The following is a 22,973-nucleotide window of genomic DNA, read 5'->3' as shown; positions in this document are numbered from 1 at the left end:
CAGCTAGGAGGACATAGCGCAACTCACCCCTTGACCCCGCTGAACTTGTGGGGGATTGGGAGCGGCTCTTGCACAGGACCCCCCTTTGCAGCCGGCGAGCTGTTTGTTGGTTTTGGGATGGAAACCTGCCTCAGTTTTAAGGGGTTGGGTGGGGTGGGGGGAGGGGAGTGTTCCCATGTTTGGGATGGTTTATGGGTTATGTTTTATTTTTGTTTTCTTCAAAAAAGTGTCTTGCAAGTAGGTTTTGAATATGCATTACTTAAGTCAGCGTCAGGTGTATGTTGTGGGTACCCCTTCCGAGTCAAGAGAGCGGTCTCAGGGGGGGGGCGCCCTTGTCATCCTGAGATAATTTCCCCCAGCTGCTGGTATGTCAGCTCTTAATATACTGTCATGGAACACTAGGGGTCTAAACTCTCCAACGAAACGGTCACTGGTATTTCAATTTATTAGGGCTCATAGCCCACATATTTGTATCCTCCAGGAGACCCACCTGGTGGGTAGTAGAACGCTGGCCCTGAAAAAACCCTGGATAGGGCACCACTATCACTCCACTTATTCCAACTTCGCCAGGGGTGTTAGCATTCTGGTGCACAAGTCCCTCCCCTTTAGGCTGCTCGACTTGACACTTGACTCGGATGGCAGATATGTCGTAATTCATGCACAGATTAGGTCCATGAGGTTGGTTATAGCAGGGGTGTATCTGCCCCCTCCTGCATCGATCTCACTTCTACACCGAATCACCTCGAGAATAGCGGATTTTGCTAGCGATAATTTGGTCATAATGGGAGACTTTAACATGGTCCCGGATCAGAGCGTTGACAGGATGTCCCAGAGCGGATCCTTCCACTCTGGTCTGGTGGAGTGGGCGGAGCTGTATGGCTTGACGGATGTGTGGCGTTGGAGGAATCCTCACTCCAGGGCTTACACCTGTCACTCTGCATCGCATAGGTCCTTCTCTAGAATAGACCTGGCGTACCTGGGGGGCCTGGCGCTGCCTAAGGTTCAGGACATTAGGATTCTCCCAAGGGGCATCTCGGATCATGCGCCGCTTCTCCTGACGCTGGAGCTCTCTTCGGCCCCGGGCACAGTTTTGTGGAGGCTGTCCAGGTTCTGGGTGTCGGACGAGGCGGTGGATGGTCACTTTAGGGAGGCACTGAGGGAATACTGGGCGGTCAACCCCGGCTCGGCCGGACCGCTGTCGGTCTGGGATGCCTTTAAGGCATACACGCGGGGTCGATATCAATCAATAATAGCTAGGGTACGGAGGGAGAGGAGGGCTGACTTGGCGGGAGCAGAAGGGAGGGCGGCTCTGCAGGAAGCACAATATGTCCGCTCCAGGGATCCTTGTGACTATGACGCTCTTCAGTCCCTGACGGGGGAGGTGGTGCGAGTTCGCACTGCTCTCACCCAGAAACGTTTACTCGCCCAATCGCAGCGTATATTCGAACAGGGGGAGAGATCCGGGAAGTTACTGGCCTGGCTGTCACGGGAACAATCCGGGGGGATGTGCGTGCCCTGCATACGTGGACCGGGGGGAGACCTACTGTATGCCCCTGACGAAATAAACGACTGCTTCCTCTCCTTCTACAAAAGCCTCTACAGCTCCAGGGCTGGATACTCAAGTGACGACCTGGCCTTCTATCTAGATCCCATTGACATCCCAGTTCTGACTACTAAATACAGAGAACTGCTAGATGCCCCCATAACTTCTGACGAACTCTTGAAAGCACTTAAGACCCTCCAATCGGGTAAGTCGCCGGGCCCTGACGGTATACCGGTTGAATTTTACAAACAATACTCTGAGGACTTGACGGACAAACTGCTAGGTATGTTAACAGAGGCGCAGAGGGCGCGGGAGCTCCCGCATTCCCTGTGTGAGGCAGTTGTGGTGGTGATCCCTAAACCGGGTAAAGACCCGACCATGTGCTCCTCATACCGCCCCATCTCACTGATAAACGTCGATGCAAAACTCCTGGCCAAAGTCTTGGCCAGGAGACTAAACACAGTCATAACTGCTTTGGTACACCCAGACCAAACGGGGTTCATGCCAGGGAGGGGAACGGACATTAACATTAGAAGGCTTTACACGCACATGGACAGGGCGCGGCCGGAGGCGGCAGGGGTAGTGGCGTCTCTAGACGCCGAAAAAGCCTTTGACTCGGTGGAGTGGGAGTTCCTGTGGGGAGTCCTCGAGCGGTTTGGCTTTGGGTCAAATTTTCTGACATGGCTGGGGATGCTTTACGCTGCTCCCAGGGCCAGGGTCCGCACGAATGGCCTCCTCTCAGACACCTTCCCCTTGGGTCGGGGCACACGCCAGGGATGTCCGCTATCGCCGGGACTTTTCGCCCTGGCGGTCGAGCCCCTTGCCATTGCCCTGAGGGCTGAGGCAGGGGTCAAGGGCATAGCGGTGGGGGATATAGAGGAGAAGGTGTCCCTCTATGCGGATGACACTCTACTTTACCTGGCAGATGCATCTCAGTCGCTACGGAGAGCACTTGACCTATTTGAGGAATTCGGCCGGTTCTCAGGAATCCGCATAAATTGGGGCAAGTCCGTTCTCTTCCCACTGCACCCCTCGATTCCCAGAGTAGATACTGGAACCCCCCTCCAGTGGGTAAGCGAATTCACATATCTAGGCATTCGGATTAGCAACACCTCACAGGAATATATAGAGGGGAATGTACGGCCCCTCCTTTCTCATCTCACTGACAAATGCACGGCCTGGCGCACCCTCCCACTGACCCCAGTTGGCAGGGTGAACCTGCTTAAAATGGTGTTCCTCCCTAAGTTCCTATATTTCTTCCGCAACACCCCTTCCCACATTCCCAGAACTTTCTTCAGGCGACTGGAGGGGGTACTGACTTCTTTCATTTGGGCCGGTAGGCCACCCAGGGTTGCGAGACAGATACTGTATCTCCCCCTATCGGGGGGTGGATTGGCCCTCCCAAATTTTTTGTTGTATTACTGGGCGGCTGTCCTAGTTACGGTGCGCTGGTGGTTCTCCCAGCCCAGACAAAACCCGGCTGTGAGGCTGGAAGCTGCCATACTGGGGTCATATGCTGCATTGTCTAATCTGGTGTACAGGGGTCCCGGCGCTCCCCATCCTCTGACGGCGTCCATGAAGACGACTGTTAGGGTGTGGCGGGCGGCCAGAGCTATCTACGCTAAACCAAATTGTATCTCTCCACACACCCCACTGTGGGGGAACCCCACCCTACCTCATCTCTGCGAGCTGCCCGAACCCTCACAGTGGGCTAGACGCGGGATCACCACCCTTAAACACGTTATAGCAGATGGTAGGATCAAGCCCTTTCAAGACCTGAGACGACAGTACTCCCTCCCTAAATCCCTCGAGTTTAAATACTTCCAGTTGAGACATGCGATGAGGGCCCAATTCCCGGACGCACTGACCCTGGAACCTGACTCAATTGAGCGACTGTTGACGTCGAGCGCAATGGGGAAGCCCCTTTCCACTCTGTACATGTACCTTACGGTGGCCCACGATGTTAAACTCACCCGGGTAATGGATAAATGGAGGGGGGACATTCCAGCATTGGGGGAAGAGGAATGGGAGGAATGTGTCTCCACATACATCCCATCCATGATAGCAGCTAAGGACAGGTTCCTCCAGCTCAAGTTCCTACACAGGGCCTACTTCACCCCTCATAGAATGGCCAACATATACCCGCATCTTGACCCGAACTGTCCCAGGTGTGGGGTCGAGGTGGGGACCTTCTGGCACATGGTGTGGGACTGCCCGAAGCTTCGGTCGTATTGGGCGGGGGTGGCAGAGAGGCTTAGCGACATAGGAGGAACCAGAGTCCCGTTGGACCCCTTGGTGCTCCTTCTGAGTCATTTGGGTGAGGTCGAGGGAGACAGGTACACTAAGCTATGTATTACGTTCTCATTGTTTTATGCTAGGAGGGAGATACTGCTGCGGTGGAAGTCGGTGGGGCCTCCCACCCTTGGATCCTGGAGGAAGGCGGTGGACTCGGCTCTGCCCCTTTACAAACTAACATACGAGAGTAGGCAGTGCCCAGCTAAATACGATAAGGTCTGGTCGGCCTGGGTGGATGCACCGGGATGGGGGGCCGGGGGGGTGGGGGACTGAGATGGACTCCCCCCCCGCCCGGCATGGGGGCCGTTGCCCCCCCCCCTCTCCCTCGGGGCGCTGCCCACTTCGATCGGCTGCTGGGGTCCTTACACGTCTTGGATGGGTATCTAGAGATTTGGCGCAGGGGCGAAGGTCTTTTTGCCCGCGTACACTCCGAGGAGCACTCCGGTTGGGCTTGCGCCTGGTGGCTTACGGGTGGGGTGGATTGGGGAGGGAGGGCTAGGGACTAGCACTCTGTTGCTTATTTCAATTGTATTGTTTTCCCTTTTCCTTTATGGATTTTCCTTTGTTTTATGATCTGCAAATGCTGAAATCACCTGTATCTGACTGTCATCATTGCTATGCAAATCTGATTGTCGAATAATGCATATCTTGTAATGCTGTTTTGTCAATAAAAACCTCTTTCTGTTAAAAAAAAATGAACTCTGCAAAATGCAAAAAGCACTAAAAATGCATAGGTTTGAATCCAGCCTTACTGTCTGTGCATTTTAATGCAGTACAAATGCTTTATTGAGTGCTTGTCTGTCATTGCCCATGCAGCCCAATGCAAAGCTTCTATACCAAGATTATTGGGATAATTTGAGCTTACTGGGAAGGCAATAACAATTTGTCACCATAACTGCAAGTGAAACCCTATTCCGACAAATGTCACTAGAACAGCCGATGAGGAGAATTCTCCCAATGGGATTAGCTGTCTCAATGACATCTGTCAAAGTTTGGGGGAGATTGGGGAGTCTTCCCCTCATTTCCTTTCCTTTTGAAAATTAAAAATAAATATGCACAACAAGGGACTTACTGGGCTAGGGGTTGCTAAGTAATTTTTTTTGTGAATCCACCAGCAATACTGATGGTGGGTGGAAGACACAGGGGGACACTGATGCTGGGTGGGTGGAGGACACAGGGGGACACTGATGCTGGGTGGGTGAGGGGCACTGTGGGGGTGGAAGGCACAGGGGGGACACTGTGGGTGGGTTGAGGACACAGTGGGTGGGTGGAGGACACAGGGGGACACTGATGGCGGGTGGGTGGAGGACACAGGGGGACACTGATGGTGGGTGGGTGAGGGGCACTGTGGGGGTGGAAGGCACAAGGGGACACTGTGGGTGGGTAGAGGACACAGGGGGACACTGATGGTGGCTTGGTGGAGGACACAGGGGGACAATGATGGTGGGTGGGTGGAGGACACAGGGGGACACTGATGGTGGGTGGGTGGAGGACACAGGGGGACACTGATGGTGGGTGGGTGGAGGACACAGGGGGACACTGATGGTGGGTGGGTGGAGGACACAGGGGGACACAGATGGTGGGTGGAGGACACAGGGCGACACTGATGGTGGGTGGGTGGAGGACACAGGGGGACACAGATGGTGGGTGGGTGGAGGACACAGGGGGACACAGATGGTGGGTGGGTGGAGGACACAGGGGGACACTGATGGTGGGTGGGTGGAGGACACAGGGGGACACAGATGGTGGGTGGGTGGAGGACACAGGGGGACACTGATGGTGGGTGGGTGGGTGGAGGACACTGATGGGGTGAATCGGAGGACACTGTGAGGGGTAGAGGATCGGGAGAATATCATGGGGCCTCGTGCTGTCCTGTTGGGGCCAGGCCCCCTAAACCACCTGGCCTGTACTGTCTGCCGCGCCGCGCTGCCCACTCCCACGATGGCGGCCATGGCATCTCCAGCAAAAAAGAAAACAGCACCTCGCGGCCACCCGATACCTGTAGCCTGAATACCTCTCACAGCGCGCTGCTCACCGCCGACCCCTCTTTTCTTCTCGTCCATCCCAGGTGATGTCATGTACAAGCACCTGGGGTGGACGGGAGGGAAGGAGGAGCTGGCAACGAGAAGCGCACTGTGAGAGGTATTACAGACGCATCCTGAAACCCTTCTCTCTCCTGCGGATGCAGAGGCTCTCCCGGGCCCCCTAGCGGCACGGGCCCTCGGCTGTGCCCGAGTGACTGATGGGTCAGTCCACCCCTGCAAATAGGTGTCTCTCATTCCCATCTCAGAAAGTTGGAATGTATGCCTATGGCATATAACACATATTTAGATTATGGTAAACCCAAATGGGCATAAAAAAAGTGAATTCAGTTGTCACAGCTAACATACTTAGTATGGTATTGAGAGTTAAAGTGGATGTAAACCCACTCTCATCCTTTTTAAACTACTGCCATGGTGCTGATCCTCCTGCATGTATCCTTACCTGTCAAATGTCTCCCCTCTGGTTGTTATAAGAACTGAAAAACTGCAGATTCTGTGGGTGGGTCTGTTGTCTGGAGCTCGGTGGGTGGAGTCATGATGTCAGTAGACTCCCCCCACCTCTACACTCCCCTTACACTAAATTCTGCTATGATCCCTAACATCCAGATAAAATCCAGAAAAGTAACCACATGACTTCAGAAAAGGAGTGGGGGTGGGATTTAAAAAAATAATTCCAGTCTCAGGCTAGTGCATGAGATATGTAAATAACTTGTCATTCACATCAAGGGGGAAGAACGGACAAAAGTTTTCTCCTGTTTGTCCATTAATCTCACTGAAAAAAAAGAGGATTTCTCAGAGCTGGATTAACTCTTTGTGGCAAGTTTAGGCACAGATGATAGGAAATCTTATACTCTACATTGTGACAGCAAAAAAAAAATTTGGGTTTACATCCACTTTAATTGCAAACGGTTTATATGCTGCAGCCAATTTTACACCAACTCAGTTCTAGTCTCGGACACCTCGGCTCTCCTACAGAATTACCACTATTGCTAGACAGCCAGTCCAGGCTTGGAGGCAGCAGACACTTTTTAGTATAGTAAGGTTCACAGCTGGGACTACGTTTATATGGATTAACAAGAGGGTCACTATAACATTTGGAGTTAGTAACAGAATTATAAAAGTTAAATAATGTCCCTAAAATTAAAACGCAAGGATGATTTGCAAATTGCATTGAGGTAAACCATGTAATAATAATGAATGTGTGTGTTAACAGGTGAAAATAGAAAACCACTATGACTTCCAGGATATTGCCAGCGTTGTGGCCTTGACACAGACCTATGCCACCACTGAACCCTTCGTAGATTCTAAATATGATATCAGGATTCAGAAGATAGGAAATAACTACAAGGCGTACATGTAAGTCGGCAACTGGCCATTATACACTATTGTTTTTAAAGCAATCTGCTAGAAAGATAATTAGCTGCTTTAATCACTTCATTACTGGGCACCTAAACCGCCTTTGTGCCCAGACCAATTTTCAGCTTTCAGCGCTGACGCATTTTGAATGACAATTGCGCGGCCATACAACACTGTACCAAATTATATTTTTATCATTTTTTTTCCCAGAAAGAGAGCTTTCTTTTGGTGGTATTTGATCATCTCTGCGTTTTTTTTTTTTGCGCTATAAACATAAAAAGACAGAAAATTTTGAAAAAAAAACACAATATTTTTTACTTTTTGTTATAATATCCCATTTAAAAAAAAAAATTCCCTCGGTTTAGGCCGATATGTATTCTTCTACATATTTTTGTAAAAAAAAATCGCAATAAGCGTATTTTGATTGGTTTGCACAAAAGTTATAGGGCCAGATTCCCAGTTATCTGCGGCGGCATAACGTATCATCTTTACGTTACACCGCCGCAAGTTTTCAGCGCAAGTGCCTGATTCACCAAGCACTTGCGTGTAAACTTACGGCGGTGTAACGTAAAGCCGTACGGCGCAAGCCCGCCTAATTCAAATGGGGCGTGTACCATTTAAATTAGGCGCGTTCCCGCGCCGAACGTTCTGCGCATGCTCCGTGTGAAAATTTCCCGACGTGCTTTGCGCGGAATTACGGCGCCCTGACGTGTTTTTTGAACGGCGACGTGCGTAACGTAATTTCATATTCCCGGACGTCTTACGCAAAAAAAAAATATTGAAATTCGACGCGGGAACGACGGCCATACTTTAACATGGCTGTTCTAAATCTAAGCCATGAAAAAGCAGACCTAAGTTTGCGACGGGGAAAAACCGACTAGCGACGACGTAACGAACGCACGTACCTTCATGGATCGCCGTAAAAGCTAATTTGCATACCCAACTCTGGAAAACGACGCAAACTCCACCCAGCGGCCGCCGGAAAATTACACCTAAGATCGGAAGGCGTACGAAGCCGTACGCCTGTCGGATCTTTGCCAAAAGCCGTGGTATCTTTTTTGTGAATTACAAATAAAGATACGACGCGGCAAATTTGAAAGTACGCCGGAGTATCAGCAGATACTCCGGCGTACTTTTTCTGTGAATCTGGCCCTCAGCGCCTACAAAATAGGGGATAGATTTATGATTTTTTTTTTTTACTAGTAATGGCGCCGATTTTTTTTTTGTCAGACCTGCGATATTGCGGCGGACGTATCGGACTTTTGACACAATTTTGGGACCATTCACATTTATACAGCGACCAGTGCTATAAAAATGCACTAATTACTGTATAAATGTGACTGGCAGTGAAGGGGTTAACACTAGGGGGTGAGGAAGGGGTTAAATGTGTATCCTGGGTGTGTTCTAACTGTGTGGGGGGAGGGGACTGACTGGGGGAGGTGACCAATGCTGTGTCCCTATGTACAAGGGACACAAATCGGTCTCCTCTCTCCCTGACAGGACGTTGAGCTCTGTGTTTACACACAGAGCTCCACGTCCCTGCTGTCACCGGCGATCGCGGGTACCTGGCGGACATCGCGGCCGCCAGGCACACGCATTGGCTTCCCAGCGATGCGCCGGGCACGTTGTTTCCCCGCTGCGCGCCCCCAGCGGCGCGCACAGGGAATGTCAACAAGAGGACGTCCAAAGACGTCCACTCGGCACTTGAGAGCCGCGCTGTGGACGTCTTTCGTCCATAGCGCGAATCCCAAGTGGTTAAAGAGGAACTGCAGTCTACTCACATAATTTGTAATCAAAACATCTTTGCCATTCTGAAGCTTCCCTCCAACCACTTTGCATATTTTTTTTATATATACTGTTATTCTGTACTTGCAAAATATGCTGCAGAAATCTCCCTCCGCTGAGTCTGACTGCAACCATTTTAACTGTGGGCAGCTGAAGCTGCTGCCTGTTCACTTCCTGAATTTACACAGACACACAGAGGCACACCTCCAGCTCTGCACCCCTGCAGCTCTTAATGGCCCTCTTATGACTCATCCCCCCTCACTTCCTGGCTAACTCTCATGAGAGAGAGAGAGAGAGAGAGAGAGAGAGAGAGAGAGAGAGAGAGAGCTGTGCATGATGTCATAAGCCTAGGCTAATGACCAGACAAGAAACAGGACATGGGCTGTATAAGGTATTTACTAGCAGAAAAAAAAATGTTTTACTATCCAAAGTTAAAACAACAAGGGCAGAAGATTTAATAGATGGAAAGATGACTGAAGGTCTGCTTTAAGTACAGTTAAACCTGATACAATTTGGTTTATAGAAAGAAACATATAACAGTTATTGTAATTATTGCATGGATGGACTTACAGCTGACTCCTTATTCAGTGATAAATCTAAAGGCGATGCAGGGAAATAACAAAGAACTGTACAAGTACAATGCTTGCACAACTATTCTTAAAGTGATTGTAACGTCTTGTTTTCTTTTCCTATAAAAATAACAAACATGTTATAATTACCTGCTCTGTTACAGTGTATTTGCACAGAGTAGCCCAGATCCTCCTCTTCTCGTGTCCCTCATCTGTGCTCCTGGCCCCTCCCACCTGTGGAGTGCCCCCACAGCAAACAGCTTGCTATGGGGGCACCTGAGCCGGGTCACAGCCGAGCCGAGTCCATTCAGACACTGAGCCACGGCCTGGCCCTGCCCCCCCTCACTCCTGATCGGCTAACTCACTTTTATTGACAGCAGCGGGAGCCAATCAGGAGGGAGAGTCTTGGACAGCCGAGACACTTGTGGACATCGATGGACAAAAATGGGGCTCAGGTAAGTATTAGGGGGCCGAGGGGGGCTGCTATACACAGAAAGCTTTTTATCTTAATGCAAAGAATGCATTAAGATCAAAAACCTTCTGACTTTACAACCCCTTTAACTTAGAACATGGATCAGATGCTGCTTCTAATAAAATAAAAAAAAGAGGGCACAAGCCCCTTTGTTAAAGTTGATATTCACCCTCCCCCTATGTTTTAACCCCTACCTACTGGATTGTGGGTTCTGTACCCACCTATCAGATCCAATGTTGTCCTACTGAGTTCCTCTTTACTCTGCCACCACTTGGGTCCTATGCCACCATGTTCTTGTGTGAAGTTATCAGGAGGCTGCCAGCTTTTCTGGGCTCAGCCAGCAGGCCTGCCAAAGATGCTCCACTAGGGCTGTCCCCCTACTCCTTTTGTGAATGAAGGATTATGGGGTGAATTTACTAAAGGCAAATAGAGTGTGCACTTTGTAAATGCAGTTGCTATAGAACTTAGTAAATGATGGGAAGCTCTGCTGACTTCCATCATCCAGTCCTGTGCAAGCAAAAATGCATTTAATTAAATTTCCCTTGCTTGTGATTGGGTACTCTTTGCAAAGTGAAGCTTCATCTCATTTACTAAGCACATGCACCGTGCACAGTCTATTTGTCTTTAATAAATGAACCCCTATGCCTAGTCACAGGCAGCACAGTGCATGCCATTCGCCTAGGCGAGTGATGTGCATTAGGATGGGCGAAATGTTTTTCTCCAAGAAAAAAGGAAATAAAAAAAGGGGATATTGTGTAGCGGAGTGGAGGAGGGGTAGAACGGACGGAAGTTTGGTTTGAGGGTGAAGATCCACTTCAATCTCTGCCCACCGCAGCCTCCTGCTCTGCTCAGAGCGTAGGGAAGAGGGCATTAACTTTGTGCAGTCTCTTTTCATGTGATCACTAAGTGGGCAGAGAAAGGGATGTGAGCTGTCACCTCCCATACAGCAAGGTCACACCAGGTGAGAATTTGCAGCAGTTTTATATATGGAAAACTGCCACATTCCCTTTATTAATCAGATGCTGACCCCGGCTAGTTTCTAATTCACTCTGAAATAGAAACTGGCATAGGTGGTACAGACAGACCTGAAGCAGGTCTATCTGCTCTATTAATGTGGAACAAGCCAATTCTGGTTTCCTGCACCATAATAGTGACACAAAAACCTTAGTTAAAGTGGAGTTCCAGGCTCCTGCAGAAAAAAAAATGAACAGTCAGCAGCTACAAATACTGTAGCTGCTGACTTTTAATATTAGGACACTTACCTGTCCACGAATCCAGGGGTGTCTTCACTCCACCCAATTTTTCAGTCGGCTCTTGGGTGCTGCCACCGCCATCTCGGGTAAGGGAAACCAGCAGTGAAGCCTTACGGCTTCACACCTAGTTCCCTACTGCGCATGCACGAAGCGTGCTGTGCTTTGTGAATGGTCCAGCGGCAGGGAAAGGAGGAGGGGGGGGCCAAACTTCTGCATGTGTTTGCTGCAGCGATGTCAACCGGAAGTGGGAGCAGGTAACTGCCAAAAACGGGTCCCCCCCCCCCCCCCCCGAAAGGTGCCAAAAGTTGCTGCGGAGGACATAAGCTGAGCTTCCCCTTTTGGGTGGAGCTTCACTTTAATTCCCCGGAATGTATGCAATCCTCCTGGTAAGCCTTAATCAGCTTTTTAGGAGTAGAGTACAGAAATCATGTTTTGTAGAGATTGACACTATTCGGCAACGCAGTATTGTATGCTCCGCAACGCGCTTTATGACGTGCTAAGGTGCACGGCATTACTGTGGTCCATTCATTTTGAAAAAGCCTCAATGCAGGAAAAATTGCAGCTGCATTACATTTTTTTTCTCCTCGTGGTACCACAACCCACATTGTACATCGTGGTACACTGCAACACTGCAACACTGTAGCACAGGTGCTTTTTGTATGTGCTTTTGAGTTCCATTCATTATGAATGGCAATGCACATACATACTCAAATTTTAGTTTTGCTGCACCATGTAAATCAGGGGTCCTCAAACTTTTTAAACAGGGGGCCGGTTAACTGTCCCTCAGACCGTTAGAGGGCCGGACTATAGTTTTTAAAAAAAACTATGAACAATTTCCTATGCACACTGCACATATGTTATTTTGAAGTGAAAAAACAAAATGGGAACAAATACAATATTTAAAATGAAGAACAAGTAAAGTTGAAGTTAAACCAACAAACTTACCAGTATTTCATTGCAAGCCCCCCCTCACCGTCATTTCAGGCCATCATTGCAAGTCCCCCCTCACCGTCATTTTAGGCCATCATTGCAAGTCCCCCCTCACCGTCATTTCAAGCCATCATTGCAAGTCCCCCCTCACCGTCATTTCAAGCCATCATTGCAAGTCCCCCCTCACCGTCATTTCAAGCCATCATTGCAAGCCCCCCACTTACCATCATAAATTCAAGCCATCATTGCAAGCCCCCCCTCACCATAATTTCAAGCCCCCCTCACCATCATTTCAGGCCATCATTGCAAGCCCCCCCCCTCACCATAATTTCAAATTTAAGGCATCATTTCAAGCCCCCCTCACCATCATTGCAAGCTCCTTACCATCATTGCAAGCCTCCCCCCCCCATCACCATCATTGCAAGCCCTCACCATCATTGCAATCCCCTTCACCATCATCATTGCAAGCCCCCCCCCCTCACCATCATCATTGCAAGCCCCCCTCCTCACCATCATCATTGCAAGCTCCTCACAATCATTGCAAGCCCCCCCTCACCATTATCATTACAAGCCCCCCCTCACAATCATTAATTGCAAGCCGATCACGATCATTGCAAGGCCCCCCTCACTATCATCATTACAAGCCCCTCATTGCAAGCCCCTCACTGCAAGCCCCTCATTGCAAGCCCCCCCCCTCACCATCATCATTGCAAGCCCCTCACAGCCTTACTGTGCCAAACTGCTGCTGCTGTGTCACGGTCCCGCTGTGTCATGGAGCTCACAGTGTTAACAGTTTGGGCGCGCTGTGATAAATGTCCCGCCCTCCTCCTCCTAGACCAGCTTGTGTGATAGACAGAACAATGGCTCTATCACATGAGTTAGTCTAGGTCAGGAGGAGGGTGGGACATTTATCACAGCGCGCCCAAACTGTTAACACTGTAAGCTCCATGACACAGCGGGACCGCTGTGTTACAACCTGCCTGGCATGTTAGGAATCTGTCCGTGGTTGGGGTGGGCCGGATAAATGTCCTCCGCGGGCCGCATGGTTTGAGGACCCCTGATGTAAATGGAAACTAAGGAAGCTTCTACAATAGATGTATTTTTCTGGCTATCTATCGATCTATCTATCTATCTATCTATCTCTTTACATAAATATATTTCCTTCCGCTATTTTTTCAGGAGAACCTCAATATCAGGTAACTGGAAGACAAACACTGGGTCTGCCATGCTAGAACAGGTGGCAATGTCAGACAGGTGAGTGATGACTATAAGAATATTGATTAATACTAATATTATTATGTTGTTCATTCTTAATATCCTTAAAGGGAAGGATTGTACACTTTATTCCCAGATTTCTGTAAAAGAAAAATGGCTGCAGGAATTGAACATACCGTACAGACTACGGGGGGAATCTTAATTTTTTTTATTATACTGTGCTCTCTAATGGTGCGTACACACGATCGGAATTTCCGACAAGAAAAGTTCGATGTGAGCTTTTGGACAGAAATTCCGACCGTATGCAGGCCCCTTCGGACTTTTTCTGTCGAAATTTCCGACTGAAAAAATTTGAGAGCTGGTTCTCAAATTTTCAGACGGGAAAAGTTCTTGGCGAAAATTCCGATTGTCTGTATGCAATTCCGCAAAAAAACATGCATGATCGGAATCAATTCGACGTGTGCTCGGAATCATTGAACTTAATTTTTCTTGGCTCTTTGTAGTGTTGTACGTCACCGCGTTTTTGACGGTCGGAATTGTGTGTGACCTTGGTTATGCAACACGTTTGAGCCAAAAATCCACGGTTTTCTTGTCATAATTTCCAATCGTGTGTACGCGGCATAAAGGTCTGTGTTACAAGCTGGCTGACTATAAACTATTAGCACATTACTGTATAACGCAAAAGAAGATCAATAAAAGCAATCCCTCTCAGTCAAATATGGGTTGGAACTGTGGGGGTTGCTGTTGGCTTCTTTTCACATATTTGGTGGTCATGGAAAGGAATTCAGCCATATTAAAATTCAATATTTTATTTGGATAAAACAGTTTTAAGATAAACTTGCCCAAGACCTCAGTGATGCTTATTCTGAAGGGTGAAACAAAAACAGTCACTATCATTATGATGATAGCAAAATTCCTAATGCCACATAAGTAGAAAATTACACTAGATCTAGACGATCTGGTGCTTCAAGGAAAAAGGTCTCAGACAAAAATGTATTTTTTGTAATTGAAGATACAATGTACTAGGTTCTACGGATCATTTCCCCCATCTCTTCATTTCTAAAACAAAAAACAGCATAGGGTTCCCCCCAAAATCCATGCCAGACCCTTATCTAAACATGCAGCCCAGCTGGTCAGGAAAGAGAGGGGACGTTTGTGCGCCCTCCCCCCCAAACCATACCAGGCCACATACCCTCAACATGTAGGAGGTGCTTTGGGGCAAGGGAGCTCTGCCCCCCCAAAGCACCTTGTCCACACGTTGATTGAGACAAGGGGCTATTCCCCAAAACCCTGGCCGGTGGTTGTGGGGGTCTGTAGGCGTGTGGCTTTTTCAGAATTTGGAATCCAACTTTAGCAAAGTTGGTCCCCAGATCCTGCCCCCCCATGTGAATGAGTATGGGGTACCTACCCCTACCCATTCACCAAAAAAGTGAGTAAAGACACAACACAAATTTTTGACAAGTTCTTTATTAAAAACAAAAAATTACCCTAGTGTAGATCCATTGTCAATTATGCCGCTCACCGAACCAACGGACCCCCCCCAAAAAAAATAGCAGAGGGGTGGGGCCACCCGGCAATGTCACCTGTCCTATATACCGTTTGTTAAAGAGAAATAAAACATGTAAAATCACATCAAAAACATATGTTCAAAAACACAAAACGCACACATTAACCGCAGCCGCATAGATGTGAACCTAGGGTTAGGCTTTAGTGGGGGGACTCACTGCAAGGGAGAATGTTTACCTATCCTAGGGTTCAGCTTTAACTGTGACCTATAATAATATCTGACCTGACCTGCTAATGCCTGATTTTTTTTTTTTTTTTTTTTGCTGCTACTAATGTTTTTTATTATCTTCTAGGTACAAGCTGTGGGTTGACACATGTTCCGAAATCTTTGGTGGTCTGGATATTTGTGCTGTAAAGGTGGTACATGGGAAGGATGGAAAGGATTATATCATTGAGGTAAGAAAAAAACAATGGCCCAGATTCAAGAAGCACTTGCGCGGGAACAAGTGTGATTTGCGCCGCGCAAGTACTGATTTGCTCCTATGCAAATTTGCGGCTGATTCTGTAAACCAGTTAAGCCTGAAATGCGGCCATTTTCCCGCGCACGCAGCCTAGCTGTTCCAGCTCAATTTTCGTGGAATTTTGCGCGGGGTGTAAGTTGCGCCTTCATGGAATTCCCTCAGCGAATATGCAAATTAGGTACTGCCGATGATTCAGAAACATGCGCGTGTGATGCGCATCTTGCACTGGAAGCGTGCAAGCTTTTTTCCCTGGGCAAACTTGCTCCTGTTAAAAGCAGGGGCAAGTTAGCAAAAGATGGCCAAATGTCATCTGAAGGAGCGCGCAACTTCAGCAGCACCTAGACAGACGATCTGAACAAGCAGAGCACCCACATTTTAGGGACCTCACATCTGTGCACCAACATGCCAGGGGCAGCTATGGTTCTTGATATTCTATTGACTGAGCCGACTCGTAGGAGGGCACGGGAGAGGGAGAAGGGGAGGGGTCCACAAGGGAGGGGCTTGCCCTGGAGGGGCTTGCCCTGGAGGGGGATGACGTGCTGGGCAGGGGGGTGGTGGGTTGCACAGGGATGGTGGTATCCTCCTGGAGGGAGCCAGAGTCCTCCTGGATGAGGAAAAAGGTATCCTCCTCCAATACCACTTCCTCCTCCATACTTGGCCCCGGTATGATCTCCTCCTGGACCAGCATAGCCAGAATGTCCATGGGGCCTGACTGGACCCCTGGCTCTGGTCTGGATGGGCTGGGTCGAGCCGCAGCCGAAGACGGCCCAGCTTCTTCTTCCTCATCACCACCTGTGGATGACACCAAAACGACATATTTTGCTGGTGCAACACACTTCTCATATGTTCACTTGTACCCCCTCCCATGATGCACAGCAGATATGAAAGAAAAATAATAGTTCCATCTTCACTTCTACCCACAAATATGTTCACTTGTACCCCCTCCCATGATGCACAGCAGATATGAAAGAAAAATAATACTTACATCTTCACTTCTACCCACAAATATGTTCACTTGTACCCCCTCCCATGATGCACAGCAGATATGAAAGAAAAATAATACTTACATCTTCACTTCTACCCACAAATATGTTCACTTGTACCCCCTCCCATGATGCACAGCAGATATGAAAGAAAAATAACTTACCAGTCCCCAAGTTCCCAACAGTGGAGTCGTACCCTTCAAGTCCCTCCACCTGCTCCTGCACGAACGTTTGTGCAATAAGCTGCTCCTCCTGATTGAGCCGGATCATACATCGCGGACCACCTCCCGTGCCACCGGTATGCTTCCTGATAAGAGCCAGTTTTTCACGGACCCTGCGCCTCATATCATTTAATTTCTTCTGGATGTCATCCCAGGAACGATCTTCATTACCCAGGGCATTGATGTCCAGGGCAATGGCTTCATATATAGCCCTCCTTTGGGCAATGGTGGTGTTTGCCCGCTGGGCACCATATAGGACTTCCTTATGCTGCTGGAGTGCAGCAATCAGGATGTCCATCTCTGCAGTCACAAAGTTGGCCTTCCTTTTTTTGGTCCCTTTGGGAGGTGCCATGTCTTGCAAATGGGCTGAATTTCCTTGCTCAGGGGGGGTTGGAAAAAGCAGGATGAAATTCAGCAAAGAACCTGCGCAAGTCTGCTCCTATTTATTTGCTCAGTGCAAGCAGCTGAGCAGGATTTGCCCTGAAATTATGCTAGCAAACCTCTGCTGAGCCGAAAATTCCTCATTTACATAGGGGCACACCCACTTTGACTTGCACGGCCTTGCGCCCTCAGCTTTGCCTTAAACAGGAGCAAATTAACTGAACAAACGATTCCTGAATCAGGTGGCAATTTGGCAAAATTGCTCCAGCGCAGAGAAATTCAGCTGAGCGGCTCAGGTGTAAGTAATGGGCAAATCTACCTGAATCTGGGCCAATGTATTATTTGGCCAAGAGAAAGCCGGGCTGTATTCATAATGGCTCTTGTGGGCAAGTGCCAAGGCCAGGAAGGTGAAAAAGGTGCAGCACCAAACCTCAAAATGCTCTTTGCAGTTCAAAATCAGCATGTACTGTGTGTACAAATGCATCCAAAAGATTCTAGCTTCACTACGCCTACTTTAAAGCCATCCCATTCACAACAATACATTCCCCTGATGTGAAATTTGAACAATTGTTAAGAGACACACAAATAATTGTGCTAAGCCACTGATGGCTCCCTCTGGAGGTTGCTCTAGAAATTGTTAATATTAGATAAAATATAAAAATGTGCAAGACCAAGCTGTAAAAATAAGAAAGTAATATCAAAAATTTGTTCCAACCAACCTGCTCCCTGTTAATGCGCCCGGCCCCTAATCTACATGCAGAGCACCAGGCGAATAGATTCCAAGTGTTTTTTTTTTTGCTTTTTTAGAAGCACATGATTAGAGCCCGAGGCTTTAAGTGGCTTTAACCACTTGAGACCCGCGCTATTGACAAAAGACGTCAACAGCGCGGTTCTCAGGTGCCAACTGGACGTCTTTGGACGTCATTTGAAATGCATTACCCGCGCACGCCACTGGGGGGCGCGCGGCGGGTAACCACTGTGACGCCGCATCGCTTGGGAGCCGATGCGTGTACCTGGCGGCCGCGATGTCCGCCGGGTACACGCGATCGTCGGTGACACAGCCGGTAACAGCAGGGACGTGGAGCTCTGTGTGTAAACACAGAGCTCCACGTGCTGTTAGAGGAGAGGAGACCGATATGTGTCTCTTGTACATAGAGACACAGCATCGTTCACCTCCCCCAGTCATTCCCCTCCCCCCACACAGTTAGAACACACCCAGGCTACACATTTAACCCCTTCCTCACCCCCTAGTGTAAACCCCTTCCCTGCCAGTCACATTTATACAGTAATTAGTGCATTTTTATAGCACTGATCGCTGTATAAATGTGAATGGTCCCAAATTTGTGTCGAAAGTGTCCGATACGTCCGCCGCAATATCGCAGTCCCAATAAAAATCGCAGATCGCCGCCATTACTAGTAAAAAAAAAAAATATGAAAAAAAATCATAATTCTGTTCCCTATTTTGTAGGCGCTATAACTTTTGCGCAAACCAGTCGCTTATTGCGATTTTTTTTTTTTTTTACAAAAATACGTCGAAAAATACGTATCGGCCTTAACTGAGAAAAAAAATTGTTTTTTTTAAAAAAAATTCGGATATTTATTATAGCAACAAGTAAAAAAAAAATGTATTTTTATTAAATTGTCGCTCTTTTTTTGTTTATAGCGCAAAAAATAAAAACCGCAGAGGTGATCAAATACCACCAAAATAAAGCTCTATTTGTGGGGAAAAAAGGACGTCAATTTTGTTTGGGAGCCACGTCGCACGACCGCGCAAATGTCAGTTAAAGCGACGCAGTGCCGGAAGCTGAAATTTCGCCTGGGCACGAAGGGGGTTTATGTGCCCAGTGAGCAAGTGGTTAAAAAAGGGTGGGCTCAGGGCGCAGAACACTGCGCCCTGAGCCAACCCAGTTGTGTGACAAGACAATAGAAAATTATTATTCATTATTGTCTTTCTGATTCTTCTCACGGCCATTCAGGAAGCGGGTCCTGAGACCCGTCACCGATTGGCCGAGAGGAGAAGCGAACCTATTGGTTGCCGAGGAGGAGGTGATGCATGGGGAAGCTGCAATGTTGCTGAGGAGATGCAGGGTGAAGCCACCGCCGGAGGTGGCACTGCCCGCGATCTAGATGGTGTAAGTGTGGGGATGGTGACTGACTGGGGGGATGCCTGTGAACTGGGGGGGGGGGGGGTGGCGGCCGATGGATTTCCGCCCAAATAAGAACATATACCACAACACTGCTTAGGATACATCATAGCTACCCGTGGCTTTTGTTTTTATCTGGACATCTGAAGATTACCAGGGCATTCCTATGCTTAGATGAAAGATCAAGAAGTAGTGAATGCACCTCTCCTGATGGAAGGGCAGAAAAGTCAAGTAGTTAAGTCAAGTGGTTATACACAAAAGTTGATTTTATTCAGTCATGAACATAGAAACAGAAAAGTAACAGCTGAAAAAAGACTGAGTAGTCCATCGAGTCTACCCTCCTTTTTTTGTAATCTTTTTTATATACATGTTTTGTATTTTTTGGGTTTTTGTTTTTGTTAACTTTTGTTTGTCTGAGTATAGATCTATGTTTTTCCCATATTGTTGACTGGCCCACTACCTCCGCTGGAAGTTTATTCCAAGCATCAACTATTCTTTCAGTAAAGTAATACTTTCTAAGATAAGTTTGAGGTCATGTCCCTGTGTTCTTGATTTTGGTTTCATATTGAGCAAAATGCCCTCCCGGACCTTCTTCACCCACCGGATGGATGTATTTAAAGGTTTCGGTCATGTCTCCCCTTTCCCTTCTTTACTCCAGACTGTATATATTAAGTTCCTCAAGTCGCTCTCGATATGTTTTCACAATTTTTGATACCTGTTTCTGGACTTGTTATATGTTATCTAGGGTTGTCCCGATACCGATACCAGTATCGGTATCGGGACCGAAACCGAGTATTTGCGGGAGTACTTGTACTGCCGCAAATGCCCCCGATGCCTGAATAGAATACTTGTCTCCCACCCCCCCGCCGCAAACCGCAAAGCCGCCGCCGCGTTAATCAGCGTGCGGGGAACATTACAGCTTTCGTTTGAATAGCTGTATCCCCGCCGCGTATAGACACTCCCCCTTGCGCGGGATTGGACGGATGATCTGTCCAATCCCGAGCAAGGGGGAGTGTCTATACACGGCGCTGCGGGGATACAGCTATTCAAACGAAAGCTGTAATGTTCCCCGCACGCTGATTAACGCGGCAGCGGCGGCATCATCCAGGTATGGGGGACATGGCTGCAATATGTGGGGGGACATGGCTGCAATATGTGGGGGGACATGGCTGCAATATGTGGGGGACATGGCTGCAATATGTGGGGGACATGGCTGCAATATGTGGGGGGACATGGCTGTAATATGTGGGGGACATGGCTGTAATATGTGGGGGACATGGCTGTAATATGTGGGGGACATGGCTGTAATATGTGGGGGACATGGCTGCAATATGTGGGGGACATGGCTGCAATATGTGGGGGACATGGCTGCAATATGTGGGGGACATGGCTGTAATATGTGGGGGACATGGCTGCAATATGTGGGGGACATGGCTGTAATATGTGGGGGACATGGCTGTAATATGTGGGGGGACATGGCTGTAATATGTGGGGGACATGGCTGGAATATGTGGGGGACATGGCTGTAATATGTGGGGGGACATGGCTGTAATATGTGGGGGACATGGCTGGAATATGTGGGGGACATGGCTGGAATATGTGGGGGACATGGCTGGAATATGTGGGGGACATGGCTGTAATATGTGGGGGACATGGCTGTAATATGTGGGGGACATGGCTGTAATATGTGGGGGACATGGCTGTAATATGTGGGGGACATGGCTGTAATATGTGGGGGGACATGGCTGTAATATGTGGGGGACATGGCTGGAATATGTGGGGGACATGGCTGGAATATGTGGGGGACATGGCTGGAATATGTGGGGGACATGGCTGCAATATGTGGGGGACATGGCTGTAATATGTGGGGGACATGGCTGTATATGTGGGGGGACATGGCTGCATATGTGGGGGGACATGGCTGCATATGTGGGGGGACATGGCTGTAATATGTGGGGGGGCATGGCTGCAATATGTGGGGGACATGGCTGTAATATGTGGGGGACATGGCTGCATATGTGGGGGGACATGGCTGCATATGTGGGGGGACATGGCTGCATTTGGGGACACATTTGAAAAAAAGTATCGGTATTCGGTATCGGCGAGTACATGAAAAAAAGTATCGGTACTTGTACTCGGTCCTAAAAAAGTGGTATCGGGACAACCCTAATGTTATCAATATCTTTTTGTAAGTGAGGTCACCAGAACTGTACACAGTAGCCCTTTCTCAGACAGTTGCCCTTGTAAAAAGAAACCCCATTCAAAGATTTCCTCTCTATGGGGCAACAAATTGACTTAGCAGTTAACACCCCTTTCTTGCAGTGCTAGGGTCCCCGGTTCAAATCCCAACCAGTACACTCTCTGCATTAACCACTTCAACCCCAGACCATTTGGCTGCCCAAAGACCAGAGCACTTTTTGCGATTCGGCACTTCATCGCTTTAACTGACAATTGCGCGGTCGTGCGACTTGACTCCCAAACAAAATTGACGTATTTTTTTTCCCACAGATAGAGCTTTCTTTTGGTGGTATTTGATCACCTCTGCGCTTTTTATTGTTTGCCCTATAAACAAAAATAGAGCGTAAATTTTGAAAACAAATCAATATTTTTAACTTTTTGCTATAATAAATATCCCCAAAAAATATATTAAAAAAAATATTTTTTTCCTCAGTTTAGACCGATACGTATTCTTCTACATATTTTTGATAAAAAAAAATCGCAATAAGCGTTTATTGATTGGCTTGCGCAAAAGTTATAGCATATACAAAATAGGGGACAGTTTTAGGGTATCTTCATAAAAAAATATGTTTTTTACTAGTAATGGCGGCGATCAGCAATTTTTATCGTGACACATCGGATACTTTTGACTCCAGTTTGGAATCATTGTCATTGATATAGCGATCAGTGCTTTAAAAAGTGATTACTGTAAAAATGACACTGGCAGTGAAGGGGTTAACCAGTAGGGGGCACTGAAGGGGTTAAGTGTGTCCTAGAGATGTGTTCTAACTGTATTGGGCGTGGCTACGTGTGACACTGATCACCGCTCCCGATTACAGGGAGCTGTGATCAGTGTCCTGTCACTAGGAAGAATGGGGAAATGCTAGTTTCCCCATTCCCCACACCTCCTACTCTCTAGCTCTCTCATCACCTGCTCCCATGCTCATCTCCAGGACTTCTCCAGAGCCTCTCCAAGCCTATGGAACTCCTTACCCCAATCTATCCGCCTATCTTCTTCTCTATTAGCTTTTAGAGGATCCCTGAAAACCCTCCTCTTCAGAGAAGCCTATCCTACCCACACCTAACAACTGTATTTGCATTTGAGTCCATCTGATCATCCCCCACAGCTACTACCCATTGTTCCACTTGACCCTCCCTTCTAGATTGTAAGCTCTAACGAGCAGGGTCCTCTGATCCCTCCTGTATTGATTTATATTGTGTATGTACTGTCTTCCCTGATGTAAAGCGCTGCGCAAACTGTTGGCGCTATATAAATCCTGTATAATAATAATAAAAGTTTACATCAGTATTTCCCCCTTCTTTCTCTCTGTGAGACGATTGCGGGTATCCCTTCGAACATTGAGTCCGCAGGTATGCCCGCGGACATCGAATCCGTGGGACCCGCGCTCACGGAGCTTACGGCAGGCGTGCACGCACCCACAATGCCACATCTTAAAGGGGACGTACCTGTACGCCCATATGCCCAGCTGAGCCATTTTGTCAACGTATATCGTCATGCGCTGGTCGGCATGTGGTTAAG

At 48.2% G+C, this 22,973-nt stretch overlaps 1 protein-coding gene across 1 annotated transcript in view; it reads left to right on the top strand.

Annotated features, from left to right (window-relative positions):
- SYN2 (synapsin II) overlaps positions 1-22,973 on the top strand; it is a 393,026-nt gene that overhangs the window by 336,993 nt on the left and 33,060 nt on the right. Inside the window, exons 7-9 of the mRNA XM_040359324.1 lie at positions 7,094-7,236; positions 13,425-13,499; positions 15,320-15,422. Coding sequence (XP_040215258.1) covers positions 7,094-7,236; positions 13,425-13,499; positions 15,320-15,422 — 321 coding nt within the window. The remainder of the gene's footprint in view (positions 1-7,093; positions 7,237-13,424; positions 13,500-15,319; positions 15,423-22,973) is intronic.

This window comes from Rana temporaria, chromosome 7, assembly GCF_905171775.1.
Source record: "Rana temporaria chromosome 7, aRanTem1.1, whole genome shotgun sequence".
NCBI classification, from domain to species: Eukaryota; Metazoa; Chordata; class Amphibia; order Anura; family Ranidae; genus Rana; species Rana temporaria.
The sequence above is the reverse complement of the archived record's forward strand: the minus strand, read 5'-3'. Positions and strand labels throughout refer to the sequence as shown.